Source organism: Balearica regulorum, chromosome 1, assembly GCF_011004875.1.
Source record: "Balearica regulorum gibbericeps isolate bBalReg1 chromosome 1, bBalReg1.pri, whole genome shotgun sequence".
Taxonomy (NCBI): Eukaryota; Metazoa; Chordata; class Aves; order Gruiformes; family Gruidae; genus Balearica; species Balearica regulorum.
This window is the reverse complement of record NC_046184.1, coordinates 189,556,294-189,579,275: the sequence shown is the minus strand read 5'-3', so window position 1 is coordinate 189,579,275 and position 22,982 is coordinate 189,556,294. Positions and strand designations below refer to the sequence as shown.

Below are 22,982 nucleotides of genomic sequence, written 5' to 3'. Positions count from 1 at the left end.
CCAGCATTTGTGGATGAGCAGACGGGGAGAGGCAGAGGGGAAGGCGCTGAACGGGATGGATCCCATCTCCTCACCAGCTGACTGCCTGGCATCATGGTGAGGAGTCCGGCACTTGAATTTCAGGATGTGAAAATTGACATCCTTGCAAGCCAGGAGAAGGAGGGTGGGAGGACAGTGCCAGCCCTGGGGGGACAGCCTTGCTGGAGCACCAGAGAGGAGCAGCAGCCTTGCAGGATCTCAATGTGGGCCATGCTCAGGGAGCTGTGGGTTACACCCGGCATGGCCTCAGCCTTGTGCCGCAGAGGCTGAGTGCCTTACACTGGCATTTCGGAGGTGGCTACAGCCCTTGGGAAGGGGAAGTGTGAGGAGAGGGATGGCTTTCCTGGTGACAAGCCACCCCACAAAATGACCTTGCAGCACAGGGGTGGAGGGAGCATGGGGACCCGGCCAGGGGCGGCTAACAGCCAGGGCACAAAGCTGAGGAGGGCACAAACCTAGTTGAATTTACAGCCATGGGGTTGCATCTGTTGTCAGGATGCCGGTCACCGTGTGCACGTATGGGAAGGTGTCACCCTGTGCTGTGGTTTCTTGTTCTTTGGGTTGTTTTTTTTCCCAGTTCAGTTGATTTTCTTACATTTATTCTATATCCCTTTACTGCTGTGTTAAACCCTTGGCCTTTTCTCTTCTGAATGGGAGTATCCAAAAGAAACAGCCCATTTTAGGGGATAGTGGGGCAGCCCTTGATGGGACAGTTTTACCCCACCAGTCACACAGGCCATGGACAATGACCACCTTTCCCCCAGACCAGCTGCTGAGCTCTGGATGCTGTAATGCCAAGAGCTGCATGTCAAGCCAGGGCTCAAGACTTGATGCTCCCAATACAGCAGTGTCTCTCTGCCCTACTCCACCTCCATGCTTTCCCAAAAAGTTAGTCCAGCCCCGGGGCATATTCTTGTCGGATGATCTCCTTCCTGCTGGCAGGAGGCGGCCAGGACCAGGGAGCAGGAGCCTCTGCCTCTTCCTGCTTCCCCCAAGCCCTGCTTTGCCCCAGGGCAGGCATGAGTGCTCCATCTCCTGTCTGGGGCAGCAAGGGTTGCTCTTCATGCCACTGGGTTTGCTCTGAAATCCTCATATTAGGAGCTGGGCTTCAGATGCCACACTCATGGACATCACCACCTTCAGTTGCTACTTGTTTTGGGTCCAGTTTAGAGCTGTCAGATGGGAATTGTTTCCATTCAGGTCTGGTGCTTCCTTTAAAGCCCTCTCCAGCTGCTGCTGCTTCTGTGTCAATGAGTCCCTTTTGAATTTTCTTTTTTTCTTTTTTTTTTTCTTTCTATATTGTTTAAATGAGCTTCATAACACTGCTTTCTGTATGGATTCTTTGCTTTCAGACTAGACCATCACTCTGCTGTGCATTTTGGGTTGCAACTTGTACGTGCAGAACAGGAGAGGGAAAGAATTGTCATAATTTCATGTTTTCATTATTTACATATTTTTTACATAGTCACTGTGAAAATATGTGCGAGACTCGTAAAGCAAACAGACTTGGTGTACACCTCCCCTTAAAAGTAAGCAGACCTGCTTTGGTGTGAGAGACAAAACAGTCGGGAACTGCAGCCGGTTCTTTCACACTCCTGTATGGATGTGGAGTCAGATGCATTTTCATTATTTTGTTAGGATTTCTCTCTAGGCAGAAGCAAACAGGAGGGCAACACCTGGGAATCCCAGGCACCCTTTATGGCATTTTTTGTAGATGATTGCTTCTCTGATCCTCTTGCAGATGGTGTCTCTGAATTACTATACGGCCTTATAGATGCCATTTTACATGTGGGTGTTAGCTGGTATCAGGAAATCCTCTCTTGAGACCTAGGATATGCCTGAGGAAAACTACGGGCACATTTCTGCTTGCCTCGTCTTTGTATCCTTATGTGAACCTGCTGTTTTCTGCTGATCTAGTGTAGAAACACCTCTTCATGAAAATACACACATAGATGTATTTATGCCGCTTTTTTTTTTTTAAGCTATTAAATAATACTAAAGGCTTTGTAAATACTGTATTTGAACCTGTGCACATTTCTGGGTTTTGGGGGGAGATTCTTCACTGATTTGGCATTTGTGGGGGTTTTTGTCTTTTTTTTTTTTTTTAAGGGAAATAAACCTTTTATTTTATATCCATGTCCCCTCTCTAATTTTTTCCTTCTCATTTAAAAATTTCTGTGCAAGGATTTTTCTCCTACAGAGAATAAACATCTGGTTTTGTCAAGTAACAAAATATTTTTGCCAATTCTTCTGAACATTGGGATAGCTTTTTATCCAAAATATAAAGCGGCGGCCAAGTTTTGATGTTTCTGTGGCTTACAATGCATTAAAATAGTAGAATCAGTCCTTGCTTTTATGTTCTTCAGAAGACTGGAGGACAAGAAATACCCTTTAATCTTTTTATACATTTAATTTGAATTGCTTTTATATCACTGGGTACCAAGGAAAACTGAGACAGCTGGTGAGCGTGGGGGTGGAGGGAATGCAGTAGAGGACATAAGGTCTGTGATAGTTCCTGGTTTTCATCTGCAAGTGGCTGCCAGAAACGTGGTGAAGGGGAGCAGGAGAGCAGAAGATGTTTGTCTCGCCTGTCTCTCACACTCTGTTTCACCAAAGGATGCAGAAGGCAAATGCCATTGTCCTACGAGTCAAAGTAAATGAACTGAGTGAGCTCCTGTAACTCACACTCGGATTTTGGCTTTACCGGGTGTTTGTAGTAAGAAGAGCTGGCCACTGCAAGCAAAGGGTCCTTGGGGGGCTAGGGACAGAAGACAGGGAAGAGGAGATGAGGGATAATATTCAAATAACATTTCTCGAGGTAGACATTACAATAAATGCAAGTTTGAGTTTAAGCAGCATCTGAAATGCAGTGGGTAAGGGACTGTTTTCATTTTCAGGTGGGCTTCTTTTCCATATACAACACCATATTATTATTTTAAACTGTGGGAAAGCACAAATAGGAGGAAATAAACATGTGGTTGTCTTTGTGTGTGCTTAAACAGGGAACCACCTTTGCAGGGAGGTCCAATTAACTATTTACATTTTGTTTTGAAAGGAGGGGCTGGCTGCGCCTTTCTGTATATGTTGGGGATTTCAGTAACTTCGGGAAAGGAAAGTGCAAGGAGAGGGATACGTGCCCCAGGTGCTGCCAGACTTGTGGGAGGGAGAGGTAAAAGGGGATGCTGGGGCTAAAATATTCCTGTGACTCTTTTTCATTAGCATCCCTGGAGTGTAAACTTGAGGCCAAGAGAAGAGGGAGAGCGTGCCAGGGGAGAGCTCGTGGTCAGGATAGCAAGGAGCTGGACCAAAATGCTGAAGAGTTGAAGTTGCTCTTTCCTCCTCCTCTTCTAATAAATACAGAATGGAGAAGGCTGAAAGCAAATTTATTGTGTTAAATTTTTGCCATTTTGGTCATGACCCCAGACTTCATTATTCCCAAGCTGTCTAAGCATGAAACAAAATCAAGTTAATGAATTTTGAATACTACATCAAATGAACTGGATGCAGTCTAGTGTTAATAAGCGGCCTAAATGCTTCTCATCCGTGCTGTGGTACAAAGGAGGGAGTTTTCTTCTCAGTGGTAGGAACAAGATTTGGGGTATTCAGCCTGATTCGGTGACCTTCTCCCTGCAGTGTGCTTTATTGAATCATGGAGAGCCCATGACTTCACAGGCGAGAGAATAGATCTGTGGTAGTAGCTTGCATCTAGATCTTTAGTAATTAAAGCTGCCTTAAATCACAGACATGAATTTTGATGTTCTTTCCATGAAACCTAACACTCTGGGACTTGTCTGTCACCTTCTCAATCTTCCTCATCACTTGGCACCAGCAATTTCCTTTGATGACAGAGTCTGTGCTCCAGTTACCTGTTCTGCAAGAAGCATTGCTTTTATCACTTTTTTTGTTTAACATTTCATTTTCAATTGAATTGAGTGCACTAAACTCTCGAGTCCTGATACTGTGGAGCCTGTGATCTGGCTGATGGACAGTCCACTTCTGGCTGATCTAGTTCTATACTGGCCATTACATCCTGAAAATCGGTGTTGCATCAAATCAGTGAGTTCTTGCAGCTCAATATATGGTCTGTCTTAGGTGCCTCACGAAGAGGTAGATGAAACTAAACCATAGTGGTTTATCAGTTATATATGCAGACATATATGCATATCAGTCTGTGTTTTTTAAAATTTTTGTCAGATATAGATTTTACCTTAAAGTTCTGTATATATGCAGACAGCCCAGGCCTTTGTGTGCATGTATACAGCTCTTCAGATATCGTGCAGTTGGTCCTCCCTGTGCCAACTTTTTTCAGGCTCCTGGGAAATTCTTGATTCTCTTTTCTGTGGGTTTTTTGTTTTGTTTTGTTTTGGTCTGAACTTCTGCTGAGCAGTAGCAGGTTGGACAAACTGAGCTGGTTTCTGACATTGCTGGAGAGGCATTCAGCACACTCTGCTGTGACCCTTTGTGCAGGTGACAGCGTGCTCTGAAGAGCAGGGCTCGGCCTGCATGGTGAAAGTGCCATATGTCTGCAGAGAGCTCAAGTTTTAAATTATTGGACTGGAGTAAGAACATTGAGATAATTTTACTTTTATATCCCTAGTGAATATTTTTTAAATCGCTGCCCAAGAAAAGTGTCAGAGGCCTGGATTCATCATTGTGGGCATAGCTCACTGGTAATATATTCAAATTTAAGTTAACACTGTGAAGCGTTTTGGCAGTATAGACTGACCTGAGAGCACTTCTTATATGTGCTTGAGAGCACATGCAGAATATTGCTGCTTTTACAGGGCTAAAGATACATGCATTTTATTTTTATTTTTCCTCTTGCTTCTTAGGCTTTGTCTAACACTGATTCTCCTCCTGGCTGTGAAGATCCTACAATGAAACACAATTTTGCTTTTGACAACATGGGCTATGAGGAGAGCTTTGAAACCATGCCCTCTCCATCTTCCCAAGAGCACACTGTGGCAGTCAGCGTTGTGGGAATGACTTGCCAATCATGTGTGCAGTCGATAGAAGGCCGAATTTCCAAGGTGAAGGGCATTGTGAGTATTAAAGTCTCCCTTGAACAGAACAACGCTGTAATAAAGTATCTGCAGTCAGAAATAAGTCCTGAACAAATTTGCCAGGAAATTCAGGATATGGGCTTTGACGCCAACGTAGCGGAAGAGAGGTTGACAACAGCGAGTATAAATTTGTCGTGCTTGAGAGAAGCAGTAGTTAAGCTTCGGGTAGAAGGCATGACATGCCAGTCCTGTGTCACCAACATCGAAGGAAAGATTAGGAAACTGCATGGTGTGGCAAAAATCAAGGTGTCACTTGGTAACCACGAAGCAATTATTGCTTACTATCCTTACATCATTCAGCCTGACGAACTCAAGAGCCATATCAGTAACCTGGGGTATGACTGCACCATTAAAAGTAAATCAGCCCCTTTGAAGCTGGGTGTCCTTGACCTCGAGCGCTTGCAGAATGCAAACCCCAAGGAGACACCAGCAAGTCTTGAGAGTGATGGGGTAGATCTGCTGGTTGCCGAGAGGAGTAGCACAGCTACGGTGGCTGTACGGATAGAAGGCATGCACTGCAAGTCCTGCGTCAGAAACATTGAAGGAAATATATCAGATCTTCCCGGCATACAAAGTATTAAAGTGTCTTTGGAGCATAAACGTGCTGTGGTACAGTATAGCCCAAATTTAATTACCCTGTCAGCTTTACAGCAAGCTATTGAATCCCTTCCACCTGGAAACTTTAAAGTATGCCTCCTTAATGGTACAGAAGCAAATAAAGGAACATCTCCATCACCTGCTTTGCTATGCGATCTCTTCAGAGAGCCACTGCAAGACACAACATGCACAGCTGTTATTAGGATTGATGGCATGACCTGCAATTCTTGTGTACAGTCCATAGAAGGGACCATATCACAGAGACAAGGAGTGCAACGTATAGCAGTTTCTCTAGCTGGCAGAACTGGGACCATACATTATGATCCAGCTGTTACTAATGGAGAAGAGTTAAGAGCTGCCATAGAAGACATGGGGTTTGATGCTTCTGTGCTGACAGGTAACAGTGTTTTTTCTTCTGTGGGTAGCGTGCCAAGCTGGGCCATGTAACACCTGCATTGAAACTCTCTTCTGGAGAGAAACGCTTAAAACATCACATTGGTGGTGTCTTTTCTAAAGAACTGGCCTGATCTGACCTCACTTAGCAAGGGAGAGAGATTTCAGCTGTGAAGCCCCTTGTTTCAGCCCTTAATAACTGCACTAGTGGGTGGAAGAGTTGAGTTACATTGTGAAGCCAAAAGGTTTGGAAGTTGGTACAAGGTCTTTGAAATAGCTGATCCCCTTACCCACGGCAGTAGTTTTCATCCTATGTCTACAGGCTGCTGTAAGTAGATCTATCAAACCAAATGTTTTCCTTTATGTTCCAAAATACTAAAACCCACAAACTTAATGAAATCTCTTTCATTTAAAACCACTTTTTAGCTAGCTAAAATATCTTTTTAGTGTCCTAATCCTTTGGCCTTTATTTCTTGAGTGTTTTTACTATCTCGCCTTTACTAAGCTTTACTTTAAACGAGGTAAATGGCAAGATGCAGGTACTGTTTGGTGGGACAGTTTGTACATTTTGTACATGTGCTCAATGTTTAAGAAGTTGCTATGGTACACAATCTCCTCTCTAGCAAATTTCAAAAGCAGCAATATTTATCTGCTTCAACTCAACAAATTTGCTTTGAGAAACTGATGCAGTTTATCTGGGATGAATTCATTCATTTCATCACACTAGACCACATCCTGTTTGCTTTTTTCACGAGTCCAATCCTCTGAATCTCTGGACTGCTACAGATGAGGAAGAGCCCATATATGCTTTTTAATTATGATTTGTTCGGTTTATAACTTGTTGGGTGGAGATCTCTCGATCCATCTGTGGAAAAGGAGTGGAGCCCCTGTGTTTAACATGTTCAGAAGCAACTCTTGCTCCTTTACACAAACCTCTGCCCAAGGGAGGCAGTTTGTGAACACAGCTGGAGCCGTTGGGTGTCTGTTCAGTATCTTGTAAAGAACAGAAATGATTGCAACAGGCCTGTATATGTGGAGGTCTTCTGGGCGCTGCAAATCCTTCCTCTATTTGTTTTGCAGTACTTGCAGTGTAAATATTGTGCCATAAAGAGAAACCTGTTGAGAAACTTGTCCTTTTCCTTGTTTGAGGTGAAGTGCTATGAGTCCTGCATAGGTGACAGGGACAGAATGGATATGACTGGACTGCGTTCTCTGTGCTGGATAAGGACCCTCTAGATACCAATATACCTTTATCGAGTGGAGGTAGCTGTCAGGCCTAGGCATTGAAACTGGAGGGAATCACTGACCATCTGAAAGTGGAAAACCAGTTCTGTAGAGTTAAATGGTCATGCCAGTGGTACTGGTGAGTGCGTATCGTTATACACATAGTAACAATCCATATTATTTCCATAAAGAGACTGAGATTACTATGTCACCTTTCAAAAAACTAAGAGACTTTGCATGATTGATAAATGTGACCTGCTTGTAGTTTAACGTGATCTGATTGAACTGTAAATAGTGTTTGTTCAGTTTATTGTGCGTTTATTCAAGATACTGCCGCTGGAGGACGTAGGCACCAGCCTGACGCCAGCAATGCTGTTGTGCAGCCTCGAACTCCAGAGCCTCCTCGCCAAGGTTGTGCCTCGGATACTCTTCCAGACAGTCCTCACCTTGATGGGCCAAACCAGCCCAGCAGAGCGACAGCCGAAAAGTGTTTTTTACAAATCACAGGCATGACCTGTGCGTCGTGTGTGTCTACCATTGAAAGAAATTTGCAGAAAGAAGATGGTAATAAATTTAAATTTCCTTTAATGAGTCTATAAGGGACTACGGGATGGAAAAGGTATTCTATGCGAGTAATGGAAGAGGCTGTGGTACAACATCTGGAGGTTAAAAAGACTTAATACTCTTTCTTAGTGCTAATGTAACTACATCACTGTTTAGCTAACTATCCTACTGCACTGGTGGACAAACCCAATGGACATACTTGTATTGTAACAGTAAGTTGTTGTAACGCGATAAAAATTTCAAATAAGGTTCAAGACAAGAACAGAGAAATTGTTCTCATTTCGTTTTCAGGGCCTTATTGCTTTACAGAGCAATCCATTGCTTCCAGAGCTGTCGAGAGCTCTGACACATTTGTGATGTGAAACTTACCCTTCAGGGCACATTTGCACAAGCAGGTACAAACAAATGCGTGGCTGCAGTGCATGGGGAATTATATTAGCTTAGGCACAGCAAAGCTTATTAGGTTAGAAGTCTGCAGACTGGAGCTGCCTTTCCTCTGGCCATTTAGAAGATGAACAGATGAGCCTCAGCATTGTCTGCTTTAATTTGTGTAGGCATGCCTTTGGAGGGTTTTGCTTATTGATTCCTGTGCCCTCAGTCTCCCATTGATGATCTCACTGCCTTGATTTAAAAATTCCAGAAATCATTAGCAATTCAGAACAATTTTTTTGCCTGTGATTTTTATGTTTTGCTTTTCAATTCTAAATGTAGATTTCTGTGGTTTTATTTAAAAAAAAAAGAAGAAAAAACCACCAAAGGGAAAAACAAGAAAAGAAAAAGGCCTAGCATTGTGCTGTGGGTTTTGTTTAGGGCTTTCCAAACTTAAAGAGTCCAGGGTAGAGCTCACAGCAATGAGTGCTTCTGACCATCCTTTTTGTCTCATTAGATCATAGTAAAACTCACCTCCTTCCCTGTGTATCTCATGCGGTTCCTTTCATTGCTAAAGGAAACCACAGTGTGGCTGGATCGCAGTAAAAGCTTTGCTGTTGTGACTAGGGGACAACACTAGAAGGAGGCAGAGAGAAATCATTGGGCTTATAACATCTCTAAGTTGTTACAGCCCTCATTGACAATCACTTGTAATATTTTATTTTTCTCCCCCTCAAAGGAGCTAATTTGTCTAATATTTTTTATTATTGCCACCACAGGAATTGTTTCAGTGTTGGTAGCACTGATGGCAGGTAAAGCAGAGATAAAATACAAGCCAGAATTCATACAGCCTCTTGAAATAGCACAGCTGATCCAGAATTTGGGTTTTGAAGCTACCGTCATAGAAGATCATGCAGAAACAGAAGGAAATGTGGAGCTTCTTGTAAGTCATGTGTATTTGAAATTCTATGTTGGTTTTGGAGAAGTCAGGTCTGGAAGAACCATTTTCTTGCAAATGCTTTTGTTTAAGGAGTCATGACTTCAGTAGGTCAGTTCTGGCTGGTGACACTATTTTTTCTTAATTGCTGAAAAGACAAAATCAATTTGTCTTAGAAGAACCTGTCCAAAGGCACTGAAATAAAAGGTGATAGTTGTATGTACAGAATAGACTTTTCTTAGGAAGGAGAAATGAAGCAGAACTTTTCTGTGAAGGCACTTCAGTTAACAGTGCAGACTCTGAGCAACTGAGAATGTATGACCAAATACATGTTGATAATGCCTGGGGCTTTGTATAGAGGTCTGAGAACTTTGGGTAAAATTGGTAAATTGTTTATATGAAGGACAGATTCTTCAGAAGTCTATTTTTATTCTCTGACATATACCTACTACAAGACAGATAACAACAATCTGCAGTTGTGCTAACAGATCAGAAAGTGGAAACGTGCCTTATTGAAGCCACAGGAAAATTTAAGTAAGTGAGATGAAGTCACACATGCAGAGTTTGACTGTGGCAATGTTAATATAGATGCTGATCGAACTGTATTAGCTATACTAGTACAGTTACTGTGATGTACAAGTGCTGCTATACAAATATGGAGCTGTGACTATAACTAATGGTTGCAGAATTTTATAATAAAAGTGGATAGATATGCTCCCAGCTTTGTTTCATTTAAGACAGGTATATAAAATCTTCATGCTGAGGCGTTGGGTCAGTACCAGCAGAGTTTGAATAGTCATTAGTGCCTTTGTGACATCGGGAGGCCTTGTGTCAAATTCATCCACAAATACTGGGTGAATGTGAGGGACTGCTAACTAGCTAAATTTGTCTTTTCTTTAGATTACAGGGATGACTTGTGCTTCTTGTGTTCACAATATTGAATCCAAACTCATGAGAACAAACGGCATATTTTATGCCTCAGTTGCACTTGCTACTTGCAAAGCTCACATCCAGTTTGATCCTGAAATTACTGGACCTCGAGATATTATAAAAATAATTGAGGTAGGCTTTAGAAATTTTTTTATATATGAACAATTGTAAGGTGACATTAAAAAGGAAATAAGGCAGGTGATGTTTAAGAGGTTTCACTGACTTTTGCAGATGACATAGTTATTGCCAGATGTCTTTATGCTCTTGTGGTGAAGCTGCTGTGCTCCACAGTCATGCATAGTCTTCCAGGTTGTTACTCTAAAAACACATCCTAAAAACTACAAAAAGAAACCTTTTTTATCTGTATCTGGTAAAAGTGTCATATATTTATTCTTTGCAGTTCTGTGTGTAGAATTATGTGTCTCTGATTTCCAGTCATTTCAGTGAAGTGTTGATACTTCAGAAGAAATCACTACTTTCTCTTGCCAGTAAAAGAGGCTGTAAAATAAGTTTTGCAACAGCTCATACCACAAATATTACACATCTCTATACACTGGCATTTATTCCCACATCAAGTCAAAGAAGAACTCTTTAAACTAAAAGAGCTTGTGATACAGCCACTAAAGGAAAAAAAATCCTGGCATACCAGTAACCACACAGGTCATGAACTCTGCCATTATCATGGCCTGGGTGTGGACAAAACTTTTTACTTCTCTACCCCACCAGAAGGGAAGAGAGCTTACTGTATGAGGCACAGGCAGTGAGTAGTCAGGAGGACAGCAGAGACTGTTTCCTTTCCGTGTTCTGGAGTATTTACTTAGAAAAAGGTTCCTAGAGCTCAGAACTGATGTGGCAGCAGAGATTAACATGTTAACTAGTGGACTCTTCAGGCTGGCAGGGTAGTTCTGTAAAGTGCATTGTGTCACAGGAGCATCTCACGATGCAGATACAAGGTTTAAATGTATTGTGCTTGCAAGTGTGCTTGGGGTTTTTTTTTTGGGGGGTGGTGGTGGTTCTACTGCAGTAACTCACTGAAGCATCAGTCAAAACTGGCTTTTTGCACATATTTGTTTCTGGGATGCTTTGCCCTGCAGTTTGTTGTTTTACAGGTTTAAACTGATTTTAGCCACTTTGATTTTCAACTTCAGGTGTATATACTCAACTGTAGTGTTAAGGAGATGCTCGCAAGGTTGACTAGCCCAGTGGCTTGTACACTTTTACCTTCCTTTGTGGTATTTCCCATCTCTCATGCTTATTCTGGTGGAGATGAAAGGGCATAAATTTCCCTTGAAGAGGAGGGCAGCAAAACTCCAGCTGTCAGTGGGAGCTAAGAAACCTGGGACACTTACTGCATCTACACACCCTGTCCATGAATAGGTAGCAGAAATCCTTTGCAGTCCACGTTTTGAGTACTGTCTGAAATATCCTCTCATGTTGGCAGGATCTAAAAATAAATAAGAAGTTGGCATTTATTAAATATGGAACAGCGTCCTTTTCTGACATTTCTTCTAAAAGTAGTGTCATTTAAATATGTTATAAGTAATATTAGTTTAATCAAAACTAACTCATCTTCCCTCCCTTTTCAATGAAAAGGAAATTGGCTTTCATGCTTCTGTGGCTAGAAGAGTTCCAAATGCACATAACCTGGATCATAAAAAGGAAATACAGCAGTAAGTATTTCTCTTTCTCTCTCACTAATGAATGTGTATAGATCATGTCTTGTAACTCACCTCCTCCCCTCTCTTCCCAGTTAATCTAGCTTATCCTTGTGTAAAGATTGTTTAATTTTATGATTTGCCATTTGGTTCAAGTACTTTCATTACTTTCATTAGTTTCAGTTTTTAACTGATGGAAGTCTATACAGTTAAACATGTAGGAAACTGTCCTGAAGTGTTGGATCTTTCCATATATCCCAAAGCTGTGTGTTAGTACAGTACTAATACCCCAAGCTCTGCACTGCAAGCACACTGTTTGGCCTGTGTACTGCGGGTGTATGACAACCAGGGATTTACAGCTTCTACTTTTCAGGTGGAGGAAATCTTTCTTGTGCAGCCTACTGTTTGGTATCCCTGTCTTAATCCTAATGATTTATATGCTAATACCTGCTGCTGAGCACCGTGGGACTATGGTGCTGGAACAGAATCTCATTCCTGGATTATCTATTTTAAATCTTCTCTTCTTTGTCCTGTGCACTTTTGTTCAGGTATGTCCACAGTACTTCCTAGCAGTTTGCTTTCTATTCATCTCCCATTTATGTAATCTGATGTGATAAAGACAGGAGACTGGAAAAGCTTAGTGGATTAGGCCTGACCTCTTATCTGTACCGCCTGTGCAGAATAAAGCGGCACTTTTCTGCAAGTTATGCATTCTGTAATTGCTCACAGCACGTACTCCTGCCAAACTTGTGTCACCTAGTTTTCCAAGTGGGGAACGTAGTGTTAAAATGATGAAATACCTGATCAGCTGCAAACTAATTGGGTAAATCCCTTCAACTTGTGTGCCTTGTTTACTTTGCATTGCTGAGGAAAAGGATGGTATTTAGCTGGCAGAGTTATTTTGAGGACAAGGAAGGGCAAGTGAGAGAATGACAGTGGAGTCAGCCTCCTAGTAGATACTCCACTGGAGTCGTATCAATATAAAATTTGCATGGGATAGCGATGCCTTCCCTTATCTACTACATGTTTATAATTCTACTATAGGCAATATTATGTAGTCTCTGCTTTCACTGCTGTGATCTTAACACATCTGTCCATGCTTACACCAACAGTTTCTTGGTGGATGGTATTTTTACGTACAAGCTTACAAATCACTGAAACACAAGACGGCCAATATGGATGTGCTTATCGTACTGGCCACGACAATTGCTTATGTGTATTCATGTGTGATCCTGATGGTAGCGATAATTGAAAAGGCAGAGAAAAGCCCTGTCACTTTCTTTGACACTCCTCCGATGCTGTTTGTCTTCATTGCCCTTGGGAGATGGCTGGAACACATAGCAAAGGTAACTCACCTTCACACTAAACATTTAGTGTGTTTATGATGAGAGTAGAATAAAACTATTCAGAGGAATTTTGACTCAGATGTTTCTGATGTATACAAGGTCATTTAGAGTTCATTGTGTTAAGTAGACATCAGCATTTATATATCTCAATGTATCTTAAACATTTATCTCTGTTTTTTAGAGTAAGACTTCAGAAGCTCTTGCTAAACTTATATCTCTTCAAGCCACAGAAGCCACTGTGGTGACTCTTGGACCTGATCACTCTATCGTCAGGTATGTATTTATGAACCAAACCCCCTTCAGCCTGCGTAGGTGCACAGACTAGACTTGATGCAGTTAATGTGAAAGCATTATTATTCTTTTGAAGCTGATGGTATAAATAATCTGTCTGTTCTGCTTGTGTCTTTTGCAGGGAGGAGCAGGTAGCTGTTGAACTGGTTCAAAGGGGTGATATCGTAAAGGTTGTTCCTGGTGGAAAGTTCCCAGTGGATGGAAAGGTCATTGAAGGCAGTTCTATGGCAGATGAGTCTCTCATTACTGGTAACTTCCCTTACACTTATTCAAAGAAGTGAAATCTTCTAGAACACTTTCTTACAAGAAAAGAGAGCAGACCCAACCCAAAAGCTGCTATCTGAATAACCTACCACCTTAATGGAAGCTGTGCCTGGCCTTCGTGAGCTTGAATCCAAATCCTACATCTGCACACAACCTAAAAAGCTGAATAATTTTCACTCAGTTTGGCCACTTTTATGATGGGACGAGTAGAGTTTAAACACTATTGTCATTATTCCAGAGATCTGGTGGGAGATTCACCTGGAATGTATTTGTAGAGATGGTACCTTCTCAGAAATAACTTCTAAAGGGCGATGGGGAAATATTGCTGAGATGTTGGGGTGGGTATGCGTGGGCATTGAACAGGGTTTCTGACAGGGATCTCCCAGTGAGCAAGGAGACGGAAATAAAGCCTCACAACTTGATGCTCATTAAGGATCATGGGACTTTTTCACAGCTTCTGAAATTTTCATTTCATTTTATAAATATAGTAACAATTTACTGTATCATGCAATTCTTATGAATAAGGTAAAGGATATAAAAACTTTACATTGGCAGTGGCTTCTTGTTTTAGTTATGTATTTAATTTGCTTGGGGAATGGGGATACCCTTAAAGAGAACCAGTCATTATCACTAAGCCTAAAAATAGAGAAAATAAGGATTTTGTAGAGCTAGTATTCTTGGAGAGGCAGCGTGAGAACAAGAGCTTTGCCACAGAGACAGCTTTTATAGACTTTGAAAATGGAGAGTGGTGGAAATAAAGACAGATTGCTCAAACTCCCATGGCTATGCAAAGTATTAATTGGAGAAATTCTTAGCAGTTCCTTTTACAATCAATTTGCTCCTGGCCCTTTTGAGGGATGGCATACTGGATGGGTAGGACCAAGGAAACAGCATTTGCTTTGAAACTAAACCTAGAAAAAGGTTTATAGAAGTATGACAGCACTTACACATGTCTTCACTTGACAGAGATATACGTGATTTCTTGTCATTATTGCTTAGCATGCTGATTTTGCCAGCGTACAATGAGCTGTGTGCTAATGAATTATATTGCCTCATTTATTCTTACCTTTTCTTTCTAGGGGAAGCTATGCCAGTCACTAAAAAGCCTGGGAGCACAGTGATTGCTGGTTCTATAAATGCACACGGCTCAGTTCTTGTTAATGCAACTCATGTTGGTAATGATACGACTCTGGCACAAATTGTGAAATTGGTGGAAGAAGCTCAAATGTCAAAGGTAAAAACAATAGAAAAGAAAAACTTATTCACAGATTTCTATAATATAAGAAAAAGATTCTATATTTTTATATATTTACTTGTTCAACAAACTCTGTGTTTTCCAGACTTCAAAAAAGAATCAGATGAAGAATATTAGATATTTTCATAACTCTGCATACTTATGTGTTTTGATCATAAATATACAAATACATGTTTTTCTTTTTTATAGGCACCCATCCAGCAACTGGCAGATAAGTTTAGTGGATATTTTGTTCCATTTATCATCATCATTTCAACAGTGACATTGATAGTATGGATCACAATTGGTTTTATAAATTTTGATGTTATTCAAAAATATTTTCCTGTAAGTAATTTCATTAAGAGCTGGATTTTGGTGTTAGGATATCTTCTGGTATTATTAACATACCTTCTGTGTGTAGGGTTTGATGTTGCAACCTGGCAAATACTTTCGTACGACGTGGTGTTTTCTGTGCAGAACAGATAATTACACTAATTAAAATCTATCTGCAGGTATAAATATACATTTGCATTTACTTCTTAGTTCTGCATGGCTTTCCTACAAACTGAAATTATTGGCAGTTTTTCTGGACTAAACATGATCTATAGCTGCATTGCAAGGAGCTGAGCCATTCCTATATCACCTGAAATCTTTTAGGACATCCTTGTTCCTGATGGCAGATAGTGGATTTGGCTTTAGAAAGAAGATGAGCTTCTGTTATCTTTAGGATGTGTGTTTGCTACCTGGAAATAGGGTTCTCCTTTGCTAAGCTATAGCAAATTATATTGTCATCTGGGAGCCTGAGGGCAGAGTCAAGCATATATGTGCTTGAGCCCAAAGAAAGCCAGAAAATACTGCCATAAACAATTCATAACCTTTGTCTACCATTACAGTAACAATAATAGATTGCTTTCCTATGCTGGAGGTTTCCAGGTAAATATGTTTTTTGAAATGGCTAGGATTCATCGTACATCTATGTTACCTTCTATGGGCAATCACACATCTCTCTTTTTTTTTTTTTTTTTCCCCCTCTCTTCCCTCTTCTTGCAGAATCAGAACAAACACGTTTCAAAAGCTGAACTAATACTGAGGTTTGCATTTCAAACCTCAATCACTGTGCTGAGCATTGCATGCCCCTGTTCTTTAGGCTTGGCTACCCCCACAGCTGTGATGGTGGGCACAGGAGTTGCTGCACAGAATGGTATTCTCATCAAAGGCGGAAAACCCCTGGAAATGGCACACAAGGTTAATAGTTCATTCTGTACTTTTATAGCTTACCCAGCTGTTGCTACATGACATGTAATTTCCCAGGAAACCCTGCTAGTGCAGAGAAATACTGCAGAATGTTGTTTGGTTTGGGTTTTTTTTGTTGGTTTTTTTTTTTTTTGATGGTTTTTTTTCCTATTGGCTTCTACTCTAATTAAGAGCAGAAGCCAGTGAGGCTTCTAATCTTCTGCATGACCCAAGAGGTTTCTGACTTTTGCACTCTCTTTACCTCTTCTGCAAAAGAGCCCAATAATCCAGTGTTTCCCTTCTTTCCTCAGAGGACTGTTGTGAAATGCATACTGTTCATGATCAGTAGTTTAAAATGTAGGATGGAAGAGAAAACAGAACAATTTGAAGTTCTTTTAGTGTATAGAAAAATCTGGAAGGGAAGCAGAAAAAGCCCTTCAAAGACAGAAAACTGATGAAAAGAGGAGGAGGAGATTGAAGGAGGAGGTTTGCTATGTCCACAACCACTGAAAAGAATATGAGCTTAAACCATGTGATGATAGACTGGATTAGACATAGGCAAAACATTTTAAGTGAAAAGAATGGTAAGAATAAGTTAATCAGACTGATAATTCTTGTTCTTGCTGGACATTATAAAGCATAATCAGACTGATAATTCTTGTTCTTACTGGACATTATAAAGCATAGTCCAAAAGTTTTTTCAAGGTGTCATGGTTTAGCCCCAGCCGGCAGCAGGCCGCTCACCCCTTCCTCACCCGTGGGAGCGGGGGGGAGAATGGGAAGAAAAAACGTAAAACTCATGGGTTGGCATAAGGACAGTTTACTGGGACAGCAAAGGTAGAGGAAAATAACAACAACAGTACTTATAATAGAATGTACAAAGCGGGTGATACACAATGCAATTTGCTCATGATCCCTCCTCCTCGGCCAGCTTTCCCCACCCCCCACCCCCCCCTTATATCTGGAGCATGAGGTCATAGTATGAAATATCCCTTTGGCTAGTTTGGGTCAGCTGCCCTAGCTGTGTCCCCTCCCAGCTGCTTGTGAAATTTAACTCTATCCCAGCTGAAAACCAGGAAAAAAAACAACAAAAAAAAGACTGCTAATTAGCGTCAGGACTTTTTACATTTTGAATCTAAGTAAGACTAGGTTCAGGGCTTGGAGAATTAGGTGACCTGTTGGAATCCGGTTGGTGGGTTGGAATAGTTAGGCATGGAAATAGTACCTACTTTGTTGAGTTTTTTGGTTTGTGTGTTTCTCTGTGCCATGTTTATTTTCAGAATTAGAATTGACTTTAGCTTTGGGTTTCATTGTATGTGGGGCTGTGTTTTTTGGTTCATTCCTAATTCCTCAAGACCCACTGGGCTGGCTAACAAGTGATTGCTGAATTTGGTGAACAGCATGAGGTTGGGTTTGGTTAGGTGGTTGTTTCTGAAACTTGTTGCAGCTTCTTGCACTCTTCTCACCTGCTCTTATCACCAAATAACGTCCTGAGTCCTCTTTCCTCAGTACTTTGTTAATTATATATATTGTTAATTATGTATATTGTTAATTATTTAGAACAGCATTCGTAAAAACCCTCCTTGCATGATATACCTTGTTGGTAAAAGTGATTAAGGTGCTGTTTATTTCTTGCAGATCAAGACTGTGATGTTTGATAAAACTGGGACCATCACCTGCGGAGTTCCTAAAGTCATGAGGGTGCTTTTGCTGGGAGACACAGCTGTGCTTTCTCTGAAGAAGGTGCTGGCAGTGGTTGGCACTGCAGAAGCCAGCAGTGAGCATCCTTTAGGAGTGGCAGTCACTAAATATTGCAAAGAGGTACTTAGCCTTCCTATTTCATCTCAGGCCTGAAGGGATCTGTGCAAATGCGGCAATTTTGTATGAAATGAGTAAGTCCCAAGGGGACAGGCCTGCCTGAAAAGTAACAGGCTGGAAAGCTGGCAGATTTTATGATTGTGGATCTTAGTCTGGACAATACCAGAAGGCATATTTTAAACTTTGCTTTTCTGGTAATGCTGTGGAGTTCTCAGACAAGATCTTACGAAGTTTTTCCTGAACCAGTGGGAAAATAAGGATTGTGGAATACGTGCAGGAGGAATACTTATACTTAAAATAGCATTGTGAAGCAAATGTGTGTGGTGACATTTCATATGTTACCTGACTGTAGTCACTTCTATTAGTCACTTGCTTATCTGAATAGATTAAACAAAAACCTTTAAAACCTGAATATTAAACTTTGATATTTGTGAATTTCACAAACAAATTAATAGATTACTCAAGTCTTTGCAAATTTTGTAAATCGTCAGAGGTCATTTATGTATTGCATGTGTTCCTCAAATGTTTCAGGAAGAATGAAAGCATGAATAGTAACCAAAATAGGAACTCTTGTTTAAATAAATAATTTCTTTCTGTTAAGATAAGTCATTAATTGATTTATGGAAAAAATAATTGGCAATAATATATCAACCTTATTAGTGATAGATCTTTCAGTGGTAAAATTTGGAAGTTAACATATAAACTTAGAAGGAAAAAGAGAGTATGGGTAATGATTCAGTTGCCTCTCTCGTATTTTACATTTTCTGTTTTCATATTTGTCTCAGTTCCCTGACACTTCTGTAGTCATCCCATGCACCAGTTGTTACTGTACCATGGCTTATATGAATTGCAATGCTATACTGTTTGCTAATATTCTTACCCACCTGCCTTATCATCCCTGCATTGTAAGAAGGTCACATGTAATTCCAGCTTCCAGAGACTTGTTCATAAATGCATATTTTCTCCATTCATTTTGTAACTCATAGGGTCCTGGTAATCCTTCTTCTCATCTTGAAGGTACTCACTGGCTTCTCTTTCTAACTCAACAGAAGGACCCAGTTTCCTTATCATCTGGCCAGATCAATCCAGGAATTAGATACAGTTTTTCACTGTACTTACATATAGAAGGCCTGATCCCCCACAGCCAGTTGTCTGTGAGGTTAATTAGAAGTTGCATCTTTTCAGTAGCTGTATGGCTTATTGTTACAGTATTTCTCTTTAGTTCCTAGTCTTGGCTGAGGTCGTGTACCATCAGTGTAACTGCTTCATCCTTGAACTACCAGGAAAAGCTGTCCTTTATGGTTTGCTGTTGCTAGGGCTACGACCTGGATGTGATCTGTATGGCTGCCCCTTTCTAGAAGTCTAAACCACAGCACGGCCAGAACATCCTTATTTTTAGTTCTGTGCTACTGATACTACATGCTGCTTTTTCATCAGTCATTGTCAAGAGGAGGAATGAGGCCTCTTTTCAGCAGAAGTTGTCTAATATTTGTACCCCACGTGGGCAGCAGAAGCTGATGATGAACTCTGGTTACATCCGCAGGAGCTTGGCACTCAGAGCCTGGGATACTGCACTGACTTCCAGGCAGTCCCAGGCTGTGGCATCAGCTGCAAAGTCAGAGGTGTTGAGGCTATCCCGGGCATGGCCGAGGAGGATAACCTGGATGCTAACAGGAGCAGGGACAGCAGTGCTCCTCCGGGAGATAACGCGCTGATCACGCTCTCTGAATCACATGGTATGTCTGCCCCCGAACTGACCGCCAGTCACAATGACAGGGTTAAAGAATCAACAGTGCTGACTACTGTAAAACAATCCTATGGGACTAGGAACAACAGAAAGGTGGATTTATGGCAGAAGGAGGCAAAGAACATGAGGAACAAAAATGCACCTTGATAAAAATTGAAGCTTGCTCTTTCCCCTACTCTTGATCTCTCTGCAATTCAGAAACCTAAATAAGCATTTAGATGCTACAGTGATAAGTACTCAAAAAGTCCATGCTATACATAGGCAATAAGGCATACCCAGCAATGTCCCTTCTGGATAGAAGAGTGGTCCAGCGGAGAGCAGAGTTTGCCAATTAGCATTATCTTCTCATTTAGAGCAGTTACCTTTAACATATGTTATCTTACTGCTACTTTTTATATCCTGCCCTTTAGTTCCATATTAACTTGGGCCTTTTGTTTTCTATTCATACGTCTCTCAAGATACTTTAAAAAAGAACCTATTCAGCAGATGCACAATTAAGCATGTTATATCTGCAAACCGAGTTTCAGTGCCTGATGATTTTGATTAGGCCAATACATTTGTTTTTGTTTCAGCCTCTGTGGAAGCCACTTTGTTCTTTTGTAGTGTAGGAGAGAAAGAAAAAGTATTTAAAGCCTTCCTTAAGAAGCTCATCAGTTCTCTTCAGAAGACTGCAGCTCTCCTGACCTTTTTGAGAAAGCTATTAGAAGAATTAAATAAAATAAGAACTATAATCATCAGAACTGTGCCATTTGTGAATGGTGTTAATGTAATATTTTCTCACCTGCTTCATCCAGCTCTTGTAAAGTTGTATTGAATTCATAATGAGGTGCTCTACATACTGTTTCATTGTTTGTTAGAACAAAACTACTTTTTTCTTGCCAGAAATAGCCTTTATATTTGAAAGAAGTCATTAGTTGTGAGAACAAAGCAGCGTGTCATTTATGAAATATGCATACTGCACTTATCCAGAAAAACAATGCCAACTAGCAAAGGCAAATACAGGCAAATACTTCCATTAAGTTCATGATGCAGTTCTGTGTATAAACAGGCACGGATTGAGTCTTGAAGAAGAAAAGTTTTTATGAGGCTGTCTTTAGGTAGTGCCTATGCATTTGTGTTTGGCCATGACAGCAGCACTTCAAGAAGACTACTAATTCTGTTTGTGTCTTGGGTGTGACCATTGCCAGTCTGGAACACACCCACCCCCAAAAAAAAAATCAGTAAAATGTCTCTCTATAGCTAATGCAGCCTGACATTGTCATCCTAAAACATCTCTGGCTTGCGTTCACTATTTTTGAGTTGCTCGTTTTTCTTTTTCTCTGTGCACAAAGGTTCATCAGCTTCTCATACATACTCAGTGTTGATTGGAAATCGTGAGTGGATGCGACGCAATGGCTTGCATGTTGCAAATGACGTAAATGATGCGATGACAGACCATGAAATGAAAGGACAGACTGCCATACTAGTGGCTATAGATGGTAACTGCTGTTCTTTGGAGTGACTTAATAAATATCAATTGATCCTCCCATCGAATGGATAAAAACAAACTCTGGAGCAATTCAGCAATGGTTGTCAAGAAACTACTAATCTTTTAGCGCAGAACTGCTTGTGAACTGCAAAGTATCAAGGTGTTCTTAAAAGAAGCTTTTGCCTCAGAACAGTGTTTATAAGATTTTGTTGGGTAGTTTTTAATTTAAGTATTAACGTCTGAACCTCCTGTTGTCTAGGACAGTTGTTCAGAAAAGCAGTGCCACTGCAGTGCCATGTCCCATCCTGACTTTACATCACTTAAGGATCACACGCCATCCTGTTGCATCACTGATTTCAAAACATCTCATGAATGAACATGATGATTCATTAGATCATTAAGGTATAATAGATTAGACTAAATTAGTTTTGCCAGAGGGGTTCTGTTCTGTGCTATGCAGAAAGCGATCCCAGACAATACCTTAATATGAGAAACTACTATAATGGTGATAGATTGCCAGTGCATCTGTGATCTTGAAATGGGACCTCTGATTCAATTACTGAATAAATATTCTTGGTGCTCCTCTACAGCAATTTTGAGAGGCATTTACATGTCTCAGCCTGGACTCCATCAGCTGTCCAGCAAAATCAAGTGCTGTCAACATGGAAATAAGGGCTCCAATGTACAGCTGGTGTTCCTATCACTGATAATAATAGCAAATAATAGAGATGCAGGAGTGCAAAACCTACTTAAGCCCTTACTTTTGAAAGGTAACATGCAATGATAAACCAGTGTGAGATTTTTGTAAGTCATGTGAAGGAAACCTGGACACATCTTTGAGTCAATGTGTTGGAAGGCAGGTACAACACTTCTGTATGAAAGTAATTAATTATATTAGAGATCCAGAGAGATTAGGGGACATAAACCCAGATGCTCTGTGTGCTTCCTCCTGGAGGAGTGGCTTCAACATCTGACCAGGCCATAAATACCAAAACTTTCTCTGTCCCACTATTGTATTTGTCCATACCATAAAACCTACAACTCAGGCATATTTAAAAGCTACCTTCCTCTTCTCCCCTTCCTCCTGCTCCCTAAATATCAAAGGTGTTTGTTGTTCAGTCTGAAACAGATAAATGAGAAAAGTGTGTGTGTTTAAGAAAGAGACCATAACTTAGAAAACTGTAGACAGTTAATCAGGCTTATGAGTGTCAATATTGCCCAGAATGTGTTATTTTACAACCCGCCGTAATGGGGGGTATGACCTGTTCTCTTGTTGCCACTTTGCCTCCCACAGGGCTCTCTAACAGAGCATATTTCTTTGTGCAGGCATGTTGTGTGGAATGATCGCAATAGCAGACACTGTCAAGCAGGAGGCAGCCCTTGCTGTGCACACGCTGCAAAACATGGGAATAGATGTGGTGCTGATAACGGGGGACAACAGAAAAACTGCAAAAGCCATTGCCACTCAGGTATCTGCTTCTTTTCATTTCAAAAACAATACATGATGAGGTTCTAGAACTGTTTACCCCAATGAATTTGGAGCAGGAACTCAAGAGTTTCCCTGGATACATTCAATGAAGACTAACTTTTCTTGAATTGTTCTGAAAATCAGGTCGAGTATAATGGCATAGTAAAGGCCAGTGGCTGCATTAAGATCCCACTGCAGACAAGCAGTCAGTTCTTCTCCAGAGGTACAGAGTTTCTTACAGTAATTAGCCCATTGCTGAACTGAAGCCTCCTGCTTCCTTTCACTGAAGGGCAGTTGTGTCCGGTTAGTGATGAAGGAAAGTTCCTTTAAGGTTCCCAATAG

At 40.9% G+C, this 22,982-nt stretch overlaps 1 protein-coding gene across 2 annotated transcripts in view; it reads left to right on the top strand.

Moving 5' to 3' along the window:
- ATP7B (ATPase copper transporting beta) overlaps nt 1-22,982 on the top strand; it is a 31,499-nt gene that overhangs the window by 2,399 nt on the left and 6,118 nt on the right. The window contains exons 2-17 of one of the 2 annotated variants that reach the window (XM_075741902.1): nt 4,872-6,096; nt 7,644-7,880; nt 9,029-9,192; nt 10,087-10,248; nt 11,710-11,786; nt 12,145-12,319; nt 12,884-13,117; nt 13,299-13,390; nt 13,530-13,657; nt 14,752-14,906; nt 15,117-15,251; nt 15,957-16,151; nt 17,778-17,960; nt 19,501-19,693; nt 21,036-21,182; nt 22,499-22,641. In XM_075741902.1, coding sequence (XP_075598017.1) covers nt 4,872-6,096; nt 7,644-7,880; nt 9,029-9,192; nt 10,087-10,248; nt 11,710-11,786; nt 12,145-12,319; nt 12,884-13,117; nt 13,299-13,390; nt 13,530-13,657; nt 14,752-14,906; nt 15,117-15,251; nt 15,957-16,151; nt 17,778-17,960; nt 19,501-19,693; nt 21,036-21,182; nt 22,499-22,641 — 3,645 coding nt within the window. Of the gene's footprint in view, nt 1-4,871; nt 6,097-7,622; nt 7,881-9,028; nt 9,193-10,086; nt 10,249-11,709; nt 11,787-12,144; nt 12,320-12,883; nt 13,118-13,298; nt 13,391-13,529; nt 13,658-14,751; nt 14,907-15,116; nt 15,252-15,956; nt 16,152-17,777; nt 17,961-19,500; nt 19,694-21,035; nt 21,183-22,498; nt 22,642-22,982 lie in introns of both variants that reach the window. The other variant, XM_075741901.1, reaches the window with a different exon arrangement.